Raw genomic sequence first — 20,489 nt, 5'->3', positions numbered from 1 at the left:
ACTGAGAGGCATCAGCAAAATCTTGGACAATAGATAAATCCCATCTCATGTTGTCCCCATCAGCTCTAAGAAAAAGCAAGGAGTCATCAGCAAAACATTGGATGATCAATTTCTCCCCATCTTTTAACTTCAGACAATAACCCAGCCTTTCTCACAAGCCTCTTCTAAAGCAACAATAAGGGGATGGGAGGCAATGGCAAACAAATGAGGGGCTAAAAGGGCATCCTTATCTAACAAACCTTCTGATTTCAAAACCCCCAACTATTCCACCATTTGAAAGTAGACTATAGTCTCCCCCCAAAGACATAGTGTATATACAAGAAGCAATCCTGGGGCCAAATCCCAATTTCTCCATTACTCTTGTAGGACCAGTGAATCCTATCATAAGTTTTTTCCAAATCAAGCTGAAGCATTATGGATTTCTGGTTAGTTCTTATAGCTACATCTCTCCCGATCATAGTAGGCCAGAATGTTGTCATAAATGGATTTGCCCTTTATAAACCCATGTTGTTTCCTAGAAATCACCTTCTGAATCACTGGGGTAATCCTTAAGGCTATGACTTTGGCCAGGATTTTATATACCACTGTTAAGAGGGTAATATGTCTCCAATGATTAAATATGCAGCAAGCAACTTGTTTTGGGATGAGTTTCACCACCCTCTCCTTCAGGTCTTTATCCAAGACCCCATGACTGAAAGCATGGTTGCACATTTTCCAAATTATATCCTTCATGAAGGGCCAAAATGAGATGAAAAACTCTACAAAAAGACCATCCCACCCTAGAGACTTTTCCTTGCCTCTATGTTCTTTTCCAGCCAGTTGGTCTCTCCTGCATCTATACTATGCTTTACCAGTCTAAGAATTTTGCTTTCTGCACTATATCTTGCTCTGGAATCATCTTCCTTGAGACTCAAAGTGGCACCTAAATAATCTACCCATTTCTTGGCCAGCTCCTTTATATCTTGGATCTCTACCCCATTTTCATCCCTAATACTTCCCGCAATTTCCCTGTTGTCTCTCTCTTGGGTTAGCTTAAATAAATTTCTATTAGGTCTCTTTTGAAAGCACCCAATCTGTACCTTGCTAGTTTGTCATCTTCTTCTTTAAGGCTTAGTTAGCAACTGTGTATAGGCTGATTTCTTCCTCTGAGAGTTTCCCCAGTTGTCTTTTCCTCTGTAGAGCTTCCAGTTGATCACTCCACTTCTTCTTATTCTCTTTCCTCTCATAAGCTCTCAATTTTCCTACTCTCCTTATGACTCCTTGCATCTCAATAGCAAAGGCCCTCCAGGCACTGTCCCCAATGCCTCTTGTCCTTATTCTAATAATTGCTTCTTCAATGCTTTTTATAACCAGCTCATCTTTCAATAAGAAGTTATTTATCCTTAACTTTTTGGTTGGGAAATGTCGCAGTTTCTCATCATCCCAATTTCCAACATGCCACCCCATATTAAAGGCATATGGTCAGACAAAGCAGAGGAATTATCTATCCTAATTTCCAAGGTATGAGGTACCCAAGAAGCTTGGTGACTAAAAAAAACTCTATCCAGCCTGGAAGAAGAGTAAAAATATTGTAAATTGAAGTATGTGTGTCCCGGGCCATTCCTCCATTCCCCAAGACTCCAACCATCTACTAGGCCCAACCTTCCTCTAAGTTCTCCCCATTTCATCTCTTGCCCCATTGGGATGGTGCCTCCTCCACATCTATCAGCTAGAGCTTCTACCATATTAAAATCCCCCATAAGAATCCCCATACATTGCATGTTAAGACCTGTAAGCCAGTCCCATATCCTTCCCCTTTCTTTGTAATTATAAGGTCCATGGATGTTAATAACCCAAAATCTCTCCCTCGATGTGGAATTCTACAACCAACGCTCTATCATTGTGGTGGTTAGCAATAAGGCAAGGCTTCATGGATTCCTTTATGATGGTCATAACTCCACTATATCCTTTATCAGTACCCCCCATAATACACTACCCAATCCTTAAATCTCTCCCTTCTAACCTCCTTTCCACCAAAAAGGTTATATTCCTGTATGGCCAACAAAGACAGCTTCCATTCTTTCAATAGAAGACCCCAAAAAGTTACATTTTTCTTTTTATCCTTGATGCCTTTAACATTCCATGTACATCCCTTATCTCAGCCTTGTTAATCATTGAATAGCTATGTCAGGGACCATCTCCACCTCTCGACTATTTTCTTAATCAGGGTTAGGGTTCCGGGCCATCTGCTAGGTAGTTTCCACTTGCCAATTGAATTTTTCATGGGAGACACTCACTATCCATTCATCCCAGGGACTAAACTGTTTGGAGTATATCAAGGGACTAGGAATCTTGGGAGAGTTAACTATACCCTTCTCTTTTTCAGGAGATTTATTTCGAGGTCCTCTAGCTTCTTCTTTGGTTGATCTAAGACTGGTTTTACTCTTGGGTTTTTCAACCACCTTAGTCCAACCCTCTTCTATACACCTACTCCCTTGAGGGTCCTGAACACCTTTCCCCTTATCCTCTTTAGCCTTGCTAACTTCCTTTTATGTATTATTTAGTCTCTCACCCTCAAGATCCATGTCCTCCTTCCTACTCTATATTTTTGGAGAATGAGCATCACAAAACCTAGCTATGTGCCCAAGATCACCACATTTAAAACAAGCTATGGGAAAAGGACCAAATTTGAGAGCTAATTCAATTTTGCCAAGATCCCCAAGATCTACCTCTAGGGTTTTTGGAGTTTTGAAGCTAGTGTTCCAATATATGCATATGTTGCTCGCGTGGCGGCCAGAATCATGCACTTTGGGGATAAACAGAGGTGGACCTAATGATTTTGCCAACTCTCCGAGAGCTGGGCGAAGCTAAGGAGGGAGACCTATCAGCTCCACCTACATATGACAAGCCTTTTTCAAACTATGGTTAACATTAAACAGGGGATCAAATTGGATTGCATGCACTAGCTTGGGGCCCATAAAAAAAGGATATTTGGAGAAAATATCAGAGATAGCGTGTCCTTTAGAGAAAAGGAGGTTAAAAAAGCCTTTCCCCAGATAAAAGGTATGTAGCACCACCTTTTCATGCAGAACATCATCAAGCCATTTGCCCAATTCAGCTTTGGAAGGGGGCCTACCAGAACAAAATAGAATAATAATGCAAAAGGAGAACAGATTAACCTGCTTCTTCACCAGGTCCGCAGAGACCTTGGTACACACCTTGGGGGCCGACGACTGTACTAGCGAGGGATGTAATCTGCTCGTTACCCAATCTGCCTGTAGTCTCTTCTTCTCCAATGTCTCCTCAACTTCCTCACGCACCCTCTTCATCTCGTCCAAGTCTTCAGCGCCCCCAACTTTGGGCGTCTTGCTCCCCTCTGCCCCTCATACCTTGCATCCGATTCGCCATGCAAGCCATTAGACTCCTTGCATGCGCAACACACGTTGCCCACACACCCCACTACCCCCACTTGATTGTACGTTGCCCAGGCACCCCACTACCCCCACTTGATTGCCACCGGCCGCGTTCTCGGAGCCCCTTAACATGCAATGATCCACCTTATGTCACTCGTCTTTTTCTCACATGTATGAGTATTTTTTAATTTATTCTGTTTCATAATTGAAACTTTGAGGCTCTTATAGGAATTTACTTCAGTTTTCAATACTATAATAGCCTCAAAGTTTCAATTATGCAACATTTTTGTGGTTAATAAGAAAGAGCTATGGTTTTTCAGATGTACATTTCATTTTCGTGTTAATGGTACTATGTGGGCACTAATTAACTGCCGTAATGTGCCTTAATCCCAAAGGCCTAGCCGGGTAGCCATTGCTTCCGTCTCGGCTGCGCAGGCTTCTTCTTCTTCTTCTTTACTTTACAAAGACGATCCCGTCTCGCTGCTTGCTAAGACCTGCTCTATGCTCAGCATCTAGAGAGAGCCCTTCATGCCGATGCTTCCTTCCCATCCAACCCAAAACAACGCTGAATACATGTCACCCTAAGCTACCTTACGATTGCAAAATTATTAGCGGCGTTGTATCACAGAACTTGGGTTGCATTACAAAACTTTCTTTCTGCTGCAATCCTCTGCTCTCCAGTACAGAGCTGACGCTTTTGCAGAGAGCCATGCCCGACCTGGCACCTCAAGTGGAGCCCTACTCAGAACGCCTCCTCTTTGGTGGGGCCATTACCTGCTCTTTCCCCCATAGACTACAGGTACTTTAATCCCTCGTTCATGAAATAATCACGGATTAACATGCTAATCCCACCAGATTCCCTTACCCAATTGTGTAAACAACCCCCCCGCCCCCTCTCCCTCTCTCGCGGTGCGCCCGCACCACCCCCCGATATACACCCCCCCCCCCCCCCCCCCCCACCCCCCACCACACACACACACACCGCCCCGGCCCTCCCCTTCCCTCCAAGAAAAAAAAAGAAAAGAAGAAGAGAGAATATATTATTGGGTTGTACATAAACCTTGAAAAAGTATTTTAAAAAAATATTGTACAGTATGATGTTGGAATTATCTTGAGTCCAAGATTTATAATTAGGGTTAACGCTTTATGATAATAAAGGTTGAGGTTCCATGATCAAGGGTAGATAAGGTTCAGGTGACTAGGTAATCAAAGGGTAATTCAGGTTGAATGGGAATTAAGGGTTGAGGGTTTAAGGTGAGTATTAAATCCTTTTCTTTTTTGGTTGTTAAGGTTTAGGTGGTTATAATTAAGGCTGAGGCCTTAAGGCAGGCTGTAAACTCACTTAACCCTGTAACTTTCTATTTCTTTTGGCTTTATGATAATAAAGGTTGAGGTTCCATGATCGAGGGTAGATAAGGTTCAGGTGACTAGGTAATCAAGGGTAATTCAGGTTGATTATGGGAATTAAGGGTTGAGGGTTTAAGGTGAGTATTAAATCCTTTTGTTTTTTGGTAGTAAAGGTTTTGGTGGTTATAATTAAGGCTGAGGCCTTAAGGCAGGATGTAAATTCACGTAACCTGTAACTTTCTATTTCTTTTGGTAAATGCATTTTTTCTGTCGTTTTTATCTATTGCAAGTGATGATTTATTTAGTTTTCCAAAATCTTGTTTGCAAGGATGTGAGCTCTATCAGAGATGTCCCTGATTATCAGGTTGGAACTTAACCTGTTTTACTATCTAGTGTGATATATTTTTGGACTACTTTGCATCCTGAATCATCGTAAATTTACGTTCTTTTTTTGTTTAAGATTTTTTTAATACCTTTTAATCATGGTGACAACAGACTTTTTTTGTGGAATTGGGCAGGAGGTGTATACTGATCCTAATCGTGACGAGAGCATCATTGTGGAGCTATTAGAGTTTGAGCAGAACGTGGCCGACGATCAAAGTGCCCTTTGGTTTCTTCAAGACCTTGCCGATGAGCAAGATGCTGGCCACCCCTTGGTACACGCAAAAAATACTTTGTATTTTGTAGAGCCATCAAAGCCTTTTCTTGTCTTGATTTTCTAGTTAGTTATGTGTAGTGGAGTTTCTAATTGGGTTGGCTATCGAAGGACCTATGTTCACAAATTATCTCATTTAGTTACTGCAAGTTTTGAGTGTAGTTCTTCAGCTTGTTAGAAGTACATTTGCTGGGCTTCATAGCCCTTTGCCAACTAAGCTTTGTGGAAGTGGTTTACTTATTTTAAAAAAAAAGATCCTTCCATTAGTGTGATACTATGATGAGGGAGGAGAAGGGCAAGGTCCTGTCCCATCTTCTCGTATGCTAAGGTTGGTGCTGTCTCGAAAGCCGAGGCTACCGCTCCCAAGGTGATGGTGCGGGCTGGTGCTTGCGGAGGATCCACAACTAAACTTGCTGCACCTTGGGAGTTGCAAGCATTCGTTGCATTCGTGCATTCGCAGTCAAGTTTGCATTCGTTGCATTCGTGCATTCACATTCAAGTTTGCCAAGTTTGCCAAAGAATGCTTCAAACCTTGGCATAGATGCATTCGTGACATTTTTATGTATGCATGAAATCATAAAACTAGTGCCCAAATTGCTGATTTGCTTAAAGCCGCTTTTTTAGTTGATACTAGATGGCCAATTTCCAAAAGAAAACCATCTCGGTAGACTAACATGTCAAATTTGGGGCTTTTCTAGGAGAGTTTCAAATTTCAAAAACATCAACAGACACGGTTGTAGGCTTTAGGTTATAGTGGGCTATGGTTGTGGTGCACATCACACACCTTCAAGCTTCTTCACAATGTTGAAAGGTGAATGGCAATCGTACTCCTTGCATAGCAGTTTACTTGAGCGCGATTCCCAACATTCAGCAACGTTTTAATTCGGTACGCTTTGATGAGCCATGCCACCCAATGTTTAGTATTTACACGCTACCCAAGAAAAACCTAAAACATGGCCGGCCACCCAAATTTTTAAGTTGCAAAAAAAGTCAAGTTTGCAAGGTGTTGCAAATGTGAGAATGTAGCAAATGTTTGCAAACCTATGCAAACGGGAATGTTTGCAACTATGCTTGGGACAATCTCAAAGGCAATGCCATTGTGACTCCAAGAGGGTGTTCATATCTAGAGCAGAGAGTCGGCCGACCTCCAACTGCCAGCCAAGTGCCCACTACCAAGCTCCTGTGTGATATGCCCCATAGGACAAGAGAAATCTTCCCTGGCCAGAAGCTGTCCCATAACTGCTTCCAAAAATCACCGAGGAAGTGTGTGCGGATGCCCTTTGTCTGGCAGTGTGCTGAAGCTTGCATATTCTCAACCTCTGACATTTGAATCCTGTAGCCCAGACGGACTGTGTACTCAAAGAATGGGATGTCGGGGGTGAAGAGATCATGCCACTGCCACTCAGACGCATCAGTGGTGGCCAGCCCTCCCATAAACATCATCTCCAAGAGCTCTCCTTGGCCAAAGTGGCCAGAGGTGGGTCGACGTGAAACCCAATCACTCTCACCCTCTGAAAGGTGCAGCTGCCGAGGTCCTTTGTCAAGGGGGGGGATCGGCTCAATCAATCTTGTGGCCCTAAAGAGAAAGTCACGAGGGTGCCTCCATCTGCACCATGGATTGCCATTGGGATATCATGTCTAGTAAAAACCCCTAACCACTAAGGGGGAGCTGGGTCCTCGACCGGTGCGAGCCACTCGGGAGGGATGGAGGAGTTGAAGTCGAGGTGAGTCGGTCTCTACCTCTGATCCCAGTTAGGCTCCTCTCCTAAGCCTCTAGTGGGAGCCGCGTGAAGGTGAGCCACTCTCCAAGAGATTGGGCCGATCCCTTGCGCTTAATGATGACTCTCCTCGCCTGCAACTGCACCTCACTGGAGACCAACTACAATTGGAAAAAAAATGCACAAACTTAGATCACTTAACCTTGATAAATAATGAACAACATAAGCATCCACAAATCTGAAAATGACAATGCACAACTTGACACCACCACTGGGGCCGGAAAGGGCCGACTCCCCCTCAATACAATATGTATTTCTTGGAGTATTTGATGATTACAAGTTTTAAGGGCTTATAAGCCAGACTCCTCCATTCATGGAGTGAATACAAATGGATCAAATATTGTAGATGTTGTCGGTGTCGAAACCATTTGTTGATGAAGACTGTGTCACAGGCAGTCTCCCACCTTCACTGGGCTAAGCATCCGCACTACACTGGTCTTCCGGGACCGTGCACCAACAGGCACACCCATACTAGCACCTGGGAGGGCGATTCACCGCGGAGGATGAAAACCTGGTTCTCAAATGATGCTTTGCTTCCAAATTCCCAGGCCCTCTGACCTTCACTGGCTCTCAAAACTAGAGATCACGGTTAGGGCAAACACAGGGACAATTGAATCTCATAGAATCTTTGAGTGAGAGAGAGAAGAAACGTTTGTAAAAGAAATTCTGCAAAACAAAGTAGAGATATTTGATTTCACAAAAATCTTGTTGGACAAGAGTAGAAAGAACGTGTTTTGAACTATTGCCTACAAGTCGGGCAGGTATATGCTGTATGGAGCAGTAGCTTGTTGCACAAGGGCTGAGAAAGAGCAAGTCGGGTTCTTGCTGCTGTCCTCCTTGGAGAGAGAAAGCAAGTTGGGTTGCTGCTGTCCACCTTAGAGAGAGATCAAGTCAGGTTGCTGTTGTCCACATTAGAGAGAGAGCAAATCGAGTTTTGCTGCAGCACGTCGGAAGAGACAGCGAGAGTAGTTGGGTTTTTGTTGCAGCACCTTCGAAGAGAGAGAGAGAGAGAGAGAGAGAGAGAGAGAGTAGCCGGCAGCACCTTCGAAGAGCAATCAGCGAAGGTAGCTACCACCTTTCCTCCTCGCCTTCACACATACGTGGCCTCCCCCAACCTCCTTGCGCGTAATTCATTTACATGGCAAGTACACGGCTTTCCTCAAATGAATTTTTGGGCACCCGCACTTATTATTGCCCATGGCTAAAAGTTTTAATGAATGTGAACACATAGCCTTATAAATACAAGGGTTAGTATTAGTTATAAATATAACCTTAGAAAGTGGGTTAAAAAGAAAACTTACTACCTGTTCACATGCCACACCAACACGTCAGCAGGCAGGCACACCCACGGTACACTGGAGGGCGTCCCTGTCAATGTACTTGCACGACATAACAGGGAGTCACATGAAAACAAGTCATGCGAAACAAATCCAGCATACAAAGATGGATGCACGTGCACATGTAAATTGTAATGGACGAAATCTCCCTTTCATGAAACTTGCACAAAACATTCTAGTCGGGCACAAACTGGCACGACAGAATGTGAAAACCCTAGCCTTCCTATCACAAACGGGTGCGTGGTTATATAGAATTTAATACTGAAATCACAATCACTGCTGAATCCCACATATATAGCCATAACAATTGATTATACGATGTGGACGTACTGAAAAGAAATGAAACTGCACTAGGGACGAGAAGATGCGCTGGTCCCCCCCCCCCCCCCTCCCCCCCCCCTTTTGAAGGATATGTATTGCCTTAAGGGAGTGAGAATTTTAGAAGTACATAAAATGGGTGGATTGGCCCAGCCATACACCACCATTTCTTCCAAAATGATTGAATATGAAAACAACTTACAAACACTATAGTTGCCTACAAGTAGCCCAGCTACAAGTTAGCGATATGGTGCCCAGCACCCTTCACCAAGATTGCCTAGCAATCCCGATCTCTACAAATGTAGCTTAACTTCAATAAAATCAACCATCTAATGGCCGAAAATTAGCCTTAGGAGAATGCTCAACACTTCCCAAGTGTTCTCCTGCATAGAACTTGTAGCAACCGGATTCAAGATGATTCTTCCACAGTTTCAATCTTGGGAATAGTCTTCTTCTTCTTCTTCTAGCTTGAATGGAGACTTTCAATTCTGAAAATCAGAATTGAGCCAGCTTCTATAAGTGTTTTGGGGAAATAAAAACACTATGGTATGGCTAGAAAAATACTATAGAATAAGTGCATTAGATAGAGCAATAAACAAAGGCCATGAAGTACTCTTGAATGAGGTTGGAAATCTGAATTTATAGAGTTCTATTCAGCCTAGAAGGAGGCGCCTACAAGAAGAGAAGGGGTGGAGGTTATTGCTCATGAAAAGATGTGGTAGGGAGAGGTTTGTGCAAGACTTTTAAATCAAAGAAAGGTTATTAGCAAAGTAGCAACTCGTGTAGCTAAAAGAGGAGGAAAAGTTTACTTTTTATCTTTTTCTTTTGAGTTAACTAGCTTGCATGACTCTTTCTGAGAAAAGCGAGCTTGCATGCTTTACTTTTAAGAATAGTAAGCTTGCATGGCACACTTTTAGATGCATGAAAAGATAAAGCATTGCATGATGCATGCATATAGCTGAAAAAGCTTGCATGTTGCATGCATGAGGATTTCTGGCCATGCATGTCGCATGTATGGGGGTTTCTAACTATGCATGTTGCATGCATGAACTTGCTGACAAGGATCATTAACTGTAAGTTTGGTATTCGGGTCCATCAGTGAAGAAATAGGCTTGCAGTTCTCCATCCCAAAGGTCTCCAGCAACTCATGAACATATCGCTGTTGTGAAACAAAGAACCCCCTCTAGGTCTACCAAATCTCCAATCCCAAAAAGAACTGGAGTAAGCCTAAGTTGGTCATTTCAAACTCCTTTAACAAGGCAGCCTTCGTCACAACTATGTGCTCCACATGACCGCCAGTGAGAGGATAAGATCATTCACATAAGGATAATCAAAGTGACCATACTGCGTTCCCGAAAGAGATACAAGTTAGGATCTACAACTAATCTCTAAAAACCTTTCCGTAGAAGGAAGGAATCAATCTTCTGATTCCAACCCTTAAGGCCATACAAGGCTTTCACTATGCATGTCACATGCATTGACATGCATGAGGGTTTCTGACCATGCATTGACATGCATGAGGGTTTCTGACCATGCGTGTCGCATGCATGGAGGTTTCTCATCATGGAGAAGAAGTTTATCAACCATTCTTAGCTAGACTGTCATGCATGCACGGAGATAAAAAATCCGCATAAGAGTGGCTTGCCTTCAAAATGCCAATTATTCCTGCACAAATCCATCAATACAATTTAATTGAAGACAGGTTATGCAACATACTAACCCATGGGTGCAATCAAGGCGTTCCCAGATCCATGAGCTTCTCATGCAATAAAATACATGCATTGTCCAGGCAAACAAAACAATTCACGCAAATAAAAATAAGCCATGCACACAAATGTATGCATTTAAACACATATTTTGGAAGAAACCCCAACTATTTATATGAACTTGATATTTACAAGGGCTATGGTATTTGGCTCTCCAAGATCCATCAAATATCCATGGCAATTTTGTATTGCATTTGGTTCTCCAAGATCCATCAAATGCTTAACATGCTTCTATGCAGCCAGGATATGATATTTACAAGGGCTATGGTATTTGGCTCTCCAAGATCCATCAAATATCCATGGCAATTTTGTATTGCATTTGGTTCTCCAAGATCCATCAAATGCTTAACATGCTTCTATGCAGCCAGGATCTCGTAGATACAACTAGCATACACATACATGGGAAGCTTAACCATAAACATTTCAATGCTACATGTAGTGTCCAACACCCATGTCCATGGATAATAGAGAATTTACAATATGAATCCCGAGAAATTAGGGATCAGTTACATTCCCCTCGGCTTCTAAACAGTTGTCCTAAACTAAAAAGCTTCCAAATAGTTGTTGAGGAGATTGGGGTATTCTTTAAGATCTTGTTCTTGCATCTACCTTGAAATCCATAGGGGAATAGTTCTTGAGTTTAACCAAATATTTGCGTATGACCTTGCCTCCCTTAAGCTTACGCTCTTGATGGGAGACAATCTGTTCTGGTTGAAGCACCTCTTCTAAATCATCCACTTCTGGTGGATCTTTTGTAACTGGTTGAGAAGGTGGAGTTCCGATATATGGTTTCAACAGGCTGATGGGAAAAGCATTATGTATCTTCCAATGATTGGCCAAAGCCAACCTAAAAGCCACATCATTAATCTTTGGAATAACCTAAAATGGACAATAATACTTGTTGGCAAGTTTGAGAGCCTTGCCTTCTTGTCCTGGCCTCTTGCGGAGATGCGCCTTTTCAAACTTGAGAAGAATCCAATCCTGCTTTTTGATGTCCATATGACGTTGATGCCGATCGGCAGCTTTCTTGTGCTTTGCTTGAGAACGTTGTATGGCTGCTCGAACTTGTGCATGTGCGGTATCCAGATCTCTAATATATTCATCGGCAGCAAAAATCTCATCCTTAGTGCGAAGGATGGGTGGAAGTATTACCTTGCCATAGATAACCTCAAATGGAGCTTTGCCAGTGTGGAGGAATGGATTGTATTGTTGTATGCAAACTCAACCAAGGGTAAATACTTTTCCCATGCTGCCTTTTGATAAAAAACATAGCATTTGAGTAGATCAAGGACCACTGAATTTGCTATTTCACTTTGCCCATCAGTATGGGGATGATAGGCAGAAGAGAAATTGAGCTTAGTACCCATATTGTCAAAGAGAAGTCTCCAATATAAGCTCGTAGTTCTTGGATCTCTATCTCCCACAATGAACTTAGGCATTCCATGATGTTTAAAAACATGAAAAAGAAAGAGTTGAGCCATATGATTGGGCTTGATAGTCTTTCTTACGGGAATAAAATGAGCTTGCTTACTAAAGCGATCAATCATAGTCCAAATAGCATTATTACCATAAGCAGATCGAGGAAGATCTGTGATAAAATCCATTGCTATACTATCCCAAGGTGCTTGAGGGATAGGCAAAGGCTGAAGTAAACCAGGTAACTTATGCCTATCATATTTAACTTTCTGGCATACCACACACTCACGAACATATTTTTCTATATCAGCCCGCATAGAAGGCTAATAGAAATATCTTTCCAAAGCTTGAGTAGTGGGCAAAATATCTCTATGACCTACATAGGGATCCATGACCTTTTGACGAAGTTGCTTGACTACACAAATGGCTTGATGGTGATATAAATAATCATCCTTAATGGAGAAAGGATGGACTGATTTTGCAGCCTATAAATCAGCCCATATCTCTTTGAAATCTTCATCAGTAGTATACATTTGAGGCATAGATGAAAGGTCCTCATGGTAGGCAGTGGTGATAGCATTCACCTTGGGCCTACGAGATAATGCATCAGCTATTGAATTATTCTTTCCAGAAGTGTGAAGAATCTGAAAATGAAACATGGAAAGAAAATTAGCCCACCCATCTGCTTCTCTGAGAGTTTTCTGTGTGTGAGAAAGTGCCGGAGACTTTGATGATTTGTTTTATTCATCACCTAAGAGATGGTGCTTCCATATGGTTAAAGCATGAATTATAACCATTAATTCTCTCTCATAGATGGTATTGTGTGCCTACATCTTGCAATCTTGGACTTTCAAAAGCCACAGCATGGTCTTCTTGATTTAACACTGCTCCTATGCAATCACCACTTGCATCACATTCCACAACAAAAGGCTTATGTAAATCTGGCACAATAAGAACTGGCCGTTGACTAATGGCATCCTTTAGCTTTTGAAAAGCTATCTTTTGTCTAATACCCCAAACAAAAGCAATCTTCTTCTTCGTGAGATCATGCAATGGACCAGCCAAAAGAGCAAAATGCTTAATGAACCTATGATAATATGAACATAAACCAAGAAAGCTTCTAACTTCATGCACAGAAGTCAAGTCAAGCCAATCAACAATAGCTTGAATCTTGGCAGGGTCCATGTGTACACTGTCCTTAAAAACAATATGGCCAAGATAATGAATTTCAGCCAAGAAAAATTCACTCTTTTTGGGATTGATATAAAGTTTATGCTTGCGGAGCTCTTCAAAAACAATAGCCAAATGGTGCTTGTGTTCCTCCTTGGATTTGGAGAAAACTAGCACATCATCAAAGAAAACTCCTGTAAACATTCTGTGATTTTTGAAAATACGATCCATCATGCGATTAAAAGTAGCAGGAGCATTAGTAAGACCAAAAGGCATCACTAAATACTCATACAATCCAAATGTAGTCCTGAAAGCTGTCTTATGTATATCTTGAGGAGCTACTCTTATTTGGTGATAACCACTTTTCAAATCATTGCGGCTGAAAAGAGATGCCCCTTGGAGTTTATCCAAGATATCATCAATTCTCGGTATTGGAAACCAATTCTTGATGGTTATCTATTCAAGGCCCTGTAGTCAATGCACATTCTATATGACCAATCTTTCTTTTGTACCAATAAAACGGGTGAGCAATAAGGTGATGAGCTAGGTTGTACCAAACCCTTCTCAAGAAGACACGTGACATGTGTCACGATTTCTTCTTGTTGGCTTGCACTCACCCTATAAGTGGGTTGATTTGGAGGTGAGCTCCTAGGAATCAAATCAATGCGATGATCCTTTGGACGTTGTGGGAGAAGTTTCCTAGGCAAGGCATCTGCAAAATAATCTTCATAATGATATTAAAAATCTGTCCTAGACTTATCTAGATGTGACATGCTTTCATCTTTAGACCTAATTTGCTCTTTGATAAAAACCAAGTACGAACAAATAGACTTCTTTATTTACTTTTTAATGGCAATATGGCCTACAACGGGAATAGTTGCACCAGTAGTGCTTGCATGAATACAATACTGCTTGCCCTTATGAGTAAAGGTAAGCGTCTTGTTTTTGAAGTTTGGAACTGGAAGCCGAAAATGCCAAGGCATGCCAAGTAAAACATAATATCCCGAAGAAGTAGCACCTATGAGGAACTCCTCATGATCACCATAGTTGCCAATTTGAATGCGAAGCTTGCCAACCACTGGCGTTACATGTGCATTCAATTCTTCAAAAGCAGACTTTGCATGCATACTCAATCCCATTTGCTCAAGATGCAATTTAAGTGCTTTTGCCATCTCAATAGAAATGAAATTGTCAGCAGAACCCGGATCAAACAAAAACAAAGCATTTTTATCTTGCAATTTACCCCAAGCCTTTAGCAAAGTGCAGCTATTTGGATCAGCTGAGGTATTGCCTTGAACATCTGGTACTGCATTAGAAGAGGGTGGGGTTGCATGGGTGCCTCCATCATTAACAAGTTGAGGACATTCCCTCTTCATATGGTCTTTGCTACCACATTGAAAATATTTACCTTGCTCCTAGTGCTCTTTAAGTTGTTCAGAACTAAGGCGGTTTGATTTGTTTTTATCCCCCGGCTTCTTTGTCAAACCCCTTCTTCTTTTGCTCTCTTTCTCCACTTCTAGCTTGCTGTCCACCCTTGGACAGCTCTTGATTTGCCCTTTGTTTAGCTTTGTACGAGCTAAACTCTTGCTTTCTGGGGGTGCCTTTTGAATGCAAACTTTTGGCAATAATTATTGACTCCATCATGTGTTGTAAAGTACTATTAGGATAGAGTTTTAGGCTCATCCTAATAATAAGTTGGAGTTCACTTTCAAACTTCCGCATCTTCTCATCATTAGCAATCTTCATAAAGGGGGTTATTTTAAGCAAAACAGCCCAAAACTTATCTACATATGTAGACACACTTTCATGCTCTTTTTGTGACAACCAATCCCACTCTTTCTTTACATCTTTCTCAAAGTCGGTGGAAGAAACTGCTCATAAAACTGAATTTTAAAGTTTTCCCAGGACTTTGGATCCTTGTTCTCAAGAATCTTGGCCAGCCACCAATTGCTAGCTGTAGCCTTCAAATACATGCCCACATGACGAAGTTTAGACTTTTCAATAAAATTGCCATTCACGAATGTAACCTCAAACTATCTAATAAAAGAAAGAGCTTTAGTAATATCCTGTTTCCCATTATAAGATTCAAACTTACAATCTTTATCCCCAACCTTGAAAGTCTTCAATCTCTTTGAGGGTTTTTCAGTGGGAGAAGGAGAACGGGCTTTGGGTTTAGTATGGCTTTTGTGATGGCAAGACTGGCTTTTACGAGGAGAAGAACTATGGCTAGGTGAAGGAGAACGGTTATGGGCATGAGAGTGAGAGCGGGTATGGGATCTTGAAGAGGCTTCTTGAGAGGCATGAAGTGTTGGCTCTCTATGCCTCTTCTTCAGAGACTCAAGAGTATGCTGAATTTTTGGGATGGCCAAAAAAGACTTCAATTCAGCCACTTCGGAGTGTAATTGCTGCAACATAACCTCACTATGATGTGGAGAACTGCTCATGAAGGCTGTTGGAGTTGCCCTTCCCTCAGTAGAGCAAGGGAGCACAACTTAAAAATACTGTCAAAGCTGTCCAAAAAATTCTTTGCTTGTAACCCAATTTTGTATACCCAAGACCATTCTCTACTTGCGTCTAAATATGATACGGAATAGACCACAAGGGTACAACAGTGCCCCTACATGGACAGGAGGGCCATAAGGTCTTTCCAACACGCTCATTGTCATCAAAACCATTGGTACCTCCTTTCGGAGTGTAATACGCGGAAGCTCTGGGGGTCTTCTTTCAGCCCTAAACACTCATGGAAACATGCTGATGCAAAACGTAGACATGAAGAGAGAGTAGAGAGAGAGATATATGCTAGAAATTCAGTATATTCATATAGTACAAAAAGGTACTCCTAATCTACAGCCCTTGGCTGCCTTCATAAAAAGGTGGGAAACACCCAACATCTGTCCCAGACTAAGGACCCTAAGGACCCAACTCCTAAAGAGTTGAATGATCTAACACAATGTGCCTCTTGTGCTATTTATAGGTTCTTGACTCAAGGCTAGGCTGGCCGATTGGCTTTGGACCTCCATAAACCCTGGTCGGGCTGCACCTCTCCATGACTTGAAATGGTTGCTGCAGCCGACACCTTCTGGTATAGTCAACTCCATATTCCTTGCAACCGACTGACCTCTCTAAGTCCTCCAAGTCCTGCTCCTAGTCCATCCTACTGTCTCATCTGCACCTTGTGCCCCAAATCCTAGCTTTAACCTGTTTTTCTTGGCTGCCCCTTCTGGATTAGCCCTGAGAATATACATGAGCATGTCATGCATATGACATCCCCCTCTGCTAAACTTGGTGACGGGAATCCAACCTGTTCTTGGATGACTGTCATCATCCCAATCTTTTTCCTGAAGTCCCTCTGTCATCCATCCATCCCTTGCAACTCTTTTCTCTGAAAACCCGGCCCGGTCTCAAAAACCACTCTGTCTCAGATTAAGATCTATGCATCTGTTTTCCATCTAGTCCACAACCCATTCCTGCCTTGACGTTGAACACTGTCTTGGTCTTCATTCCTGAGAAATGAGTCTGGCACTCTCACATCACCCCTTGAAGGATGAACCTCCCTTGCGACCGTTGCTCGAGAACCTATCTGGCTCACAGGCTGCTATCCCCTCTGGCTTTGTGGAACACCACCAACAAACCTTGTGGGGGCTCTTCCCGTTCCTGTGTTCCTTGCCTTGGGCTTCGTATCAGTGTACTTTCCTGTACCTTGGACTTGTACACCATCATATGGGACTGATTTATGTTAACTTTGCTGAGCCTGATGCTTTGATACCAATGTAATACGTAGAAGCTCTGGGGGTCTTCTTTCAGCCCTAAACACTCATGGAAACATGCTGATGCAAAACGCAGACATGAAGAGAGAGTAGAGAGAGAGAGAAATATGCTGGAAATTCAGTATATTCATATAGTACAAAAAGGTACTCCTAATCTACAGCCCTTGTCTGCCTTCATAAAAAGGTGGGAAACACCCAACATCTGTTCTAGACTAAGGACCCTAAGGACCCAACTCCTAAAGAGGTGAATGATCTAACACAATGTGCCTCTTGTGCTATTTATAGGCTCTTGACTCAAGGCTGGGCTGGCCGACTGTCTTTGGACCTCCATAAACCCTGGTCGAGCTGCGCCTCTCCATGACTTGAAACGCTTGCTGCAGCCGACACCTTCTGGTACAGCCGACTCCATATTCCTTGTAGCCGACTGACCCCTCTAAGTCCTCCAAGTCCTGCCCCAAGTCCATCCTACTGTCTCATCTGCACCTTGTGCCCCAAATCCTAGCTTTAACCTGTTTTTCTTGGCTGCCCCTTCTGGATTAGCCTTGAGAATATACATGAGCATGTCATGCACATGACATCTGTGACAATAAGATGAGGGCTACCCTAGAATCCCAACTTCCCTCACGGATAATGACTCCTCCACGGTCTTATCCGGTATCATAAAAAGATTTATGCAAAGTAAGAGAACCGAAGCTCTGATACCACTGTTACAAACGGGTGTGTGGTTATACAGAATTTAATACTGAAATCACAAGATTTATCATCCTTTGATCACTGCCATATCCCACATACATAGCCATAACAATTGATTATATGATGTGGAAGTACTGAAAAGAAATGATATTGCACTAGAGACCAGAAGATGGGTTGGTCCCCCCCCCCCCCCCCCCCCCCCTTGAAGGATATGTATTGCCTTAAGGGAGTAAGAATTTTACAAGTACATAAAACGGGTGGATTTGCCCAGCCATACACCACCGTTTCTTCGAAAATGATTGAATATGAAAACAACTTACAAACACTATAGTTGCCTACAAGTAGCCCAGCTACAAGTTAGCAATATGGTGCCTAGCACCTGTCACCAAGATTACCCTGCAATCCTGGTTTCTACAAATGTAGCTTAACTTCAATAAAATCAACCACCTAATGGCTGAAAATCAGCCTTAGGAGAATGCCGAGCACTTCCCAAGGGTTCTCCTGCATAGAACTTGTAGCAACCGGATCCAAAGATGATTCTTCCACAGCTTCAATGTTGGGAATAGTCTTCTTCTTCTTCTTCTAGCTTGAATGGAGACTTTCAATTCTGAAAATCAGAATTGAGCCAGCTTCTAAGTGTTTTGGGGAAATAAAAACACTATGGTATGTCTGGAAAAATACTCTAGAATAAGTGCATTAGATAGAGCAATAAACAAAGGCCAAGAAGTACTCTTGAATGAGGCTGGAAATCTGAATTTATATAGTTCTATTCAGTCTAGAAGGAGGCGCCTACAAGAAGAGAAGGGGTGGAGGCTATTGCTCATGAAAAGATGTGGTAGGGAGAGGTTTGTGCAAGACTTTTAAATCAAAGAAAGGTTATTAGCAAAGTAGCAACTCGTGTAGCTAAAAGAGGAGGGAAAGTTTACTTTTTTATCTTTTTCTTTTGAGTTAACTAGCTTGGATGACTCTTTTGGAGAAAACTGAGCTTGCATGCTTTACTTTTAAGAATAGTAAGCTTGCATGGCACACTTTTAGATGCATGAAAAGATAAAGCATTGCATGATGCATGCATGTAGCTGAAAAAGCTTGCATGTCGCATGCATGGGGGTTTCTAGCCATGCATGTCGCATGCATGAGGGTTTCTAACCGTGCATGTCGCATGCATGGAGGTTTCTCATCATGGAGAAAAAGTTTATCAACCATACTTAGCTAGACTGTCATGCATGCATGGAGATAGAAAATCTGCATAAGAGTGGACTGCCTTCAAAATGCCAATTATTCCTATACAAATTCATCAATACAAGTTAATTGCTTCGTATTCTTGAAGCTGTTGCTTAGCGTTGATCTCTTCGTATATCCTTGAAGGAGCTGCAATTGCTTGGCGTTGTCTATGGCCATGATCGTCTTGCTAGGGAATCAAATCACAGAGACACTTCTCACGGGAGTTATTTAGACTGTTTCTTTAGTCAATGTTGCCCAAGTGACCATACGACGCAATCCTGCAAGCGAAAAAAGGGACTCGAACCCTCAACTCCAGCCTTGGCAAGGCTATACTCTACCAAAGACAGGTTATGCAACATACTAACCCATGGGTGCAATCTAGGCGTCCCTAGATCCATGAGCTTTTCATGCAATAAAATACAAGCATTGTCTAGGAAAACAAAACAATTCACGTAAATAAAAATAAGCCATGCACACAAATGTATGCATTTAAACACATATTTTGGAAGAGACCCCATCTATTTATATGTACTTGATATTTACAAGGGCTATGGTATTTGGCTCTCCAAGATCCATCAAATATCCGTGGCATTTTTGTATTGCATTTGGTTCTCCAAGATCCATCAAATGCTTAACATGCTTCTATGCAGCCAGGATCTCGTAGATACAGCTAACATACACATACATGGGAAGCTTAACCATAAACATTCCATGGCTACATGTAGTGTCCCAACACCCATATCCATGGATAATAGAGAATTTACAATATGAATCCTGAGAAATTAGGGAGTAGTTACACTTCTTATGGAGTATCAGTCCCATAAGCAAGACCTGATACAAACACGGGTCCTTCCATGGAGTGACAATCCCATGGACAGGAAACCGTCATGGTCATACACGGGTGGCACGATACAGGCTCCTGTCCATATGGCACGATCCTGGTTTACACAAGAAGTAGGGAGAACAAAAAGGTGAGGAGCTTTTCTGAACTAAACCTTTCTCCAAAAGCTCATTAACCTGCTTCATGATTTCCTCTTGTTGTGCGGCACTCACATGGTATGCAGGTTTGTTAGGTGGGGAACTACCTGGCACAAGATCTATGGGATGATCCTTGGGCCTCTCAGGTGGTAGTTCTCCTGGCAATGCATCGGCAAAACAATCTCTATATGCATTAAGAAAATTCAGCCTATCTTGAGTCAATACATCCACATTCACAGTACTTTGTTCGATCTTATCACGAACAAAAACCAAGGAGGCAGAAAGACTCTTTTTCATTGCCTTATTAATCTGGATGTGTGATATAACTGGGATGGAATCCCCTTCTTTGCCAGCATCAATGACATGCATGCGACCTTTATGCATAAAAGTGGTCCTGTTTGTTTTGTACTCTCTGCGGGGCTCAAGCCTATGATGCCAAGGCTTACCAAGCAATACATTACATCCATTCACAGGAGCAATTAAGAAATGCTCATGATCTAGATAACCCTGTGTATGTGTGCGTATAACTGTGATATAACTGGGATGGAATCCCCTTCTTTGCCAGCATCAATGACATGCATGCGACCTTTATGCATAAAAGTGATCGATAACCCTGTGTATGTGTGCGTATAACTGTGATATAACTGGGAT

At 42.3% G+C, this 20,489-nt stretch overlaps 1 protein-coding gene across 3 annotated transcripts in view; it reads left to right on the top strand.

The window, feature by feature from the left end:
- The first annotated feature begins 3,693 nt into the window (after window positions 1-3,693).
- The window catches only part of LOC147623035 (uncharacterized), a 72,412-nt gene continuing 55,616 nt past the window's right edge, over window positions 3,694-20,489 (top strand). The window contains exons 1-3 of one of the 3 annotated variants that reach the window (XM_086821060.1): window positions 3,694-4,191; window positions 5,068-5,103; window positions 5,258-5,395. In XM_086821060.1, coding sequence (XP_086677186.1) covers window positions 4,102-4,191; window positions 5,068-5,103; window positions 5,258-5,395 — 264 coding nt within the window. In that variant the 5' untranslated portion in view covers window positions 3,694-4,101. The remainder of the gene's footprint in view (window positions 4,192-5,067; window positions 5,104-5,257; window positions 5,396-20,489) is intronic. The other 2 variants (XM_086821061.1, XM_086821062.1) reach the window with 2 other exon arrangements.

This window comes from Cibotium barometz, chromosome 27, assembly GCF_041138505.1.
Source record: "Cibotium barometz isolate CiBa-2024 chromosome 27, ASM4113850v1, whole genome shotgun sequence".
Taxonomy (NCBI): Eukaryota; Viridiplantae; Streptophyta; class Polypodiopsida; order Cyatheales; family Cibotiaceae; genus Cibotium; species Cibotium barometz.
This window is presented reverse-complemented; position numbering and strand designations above follow the sequence as displayed.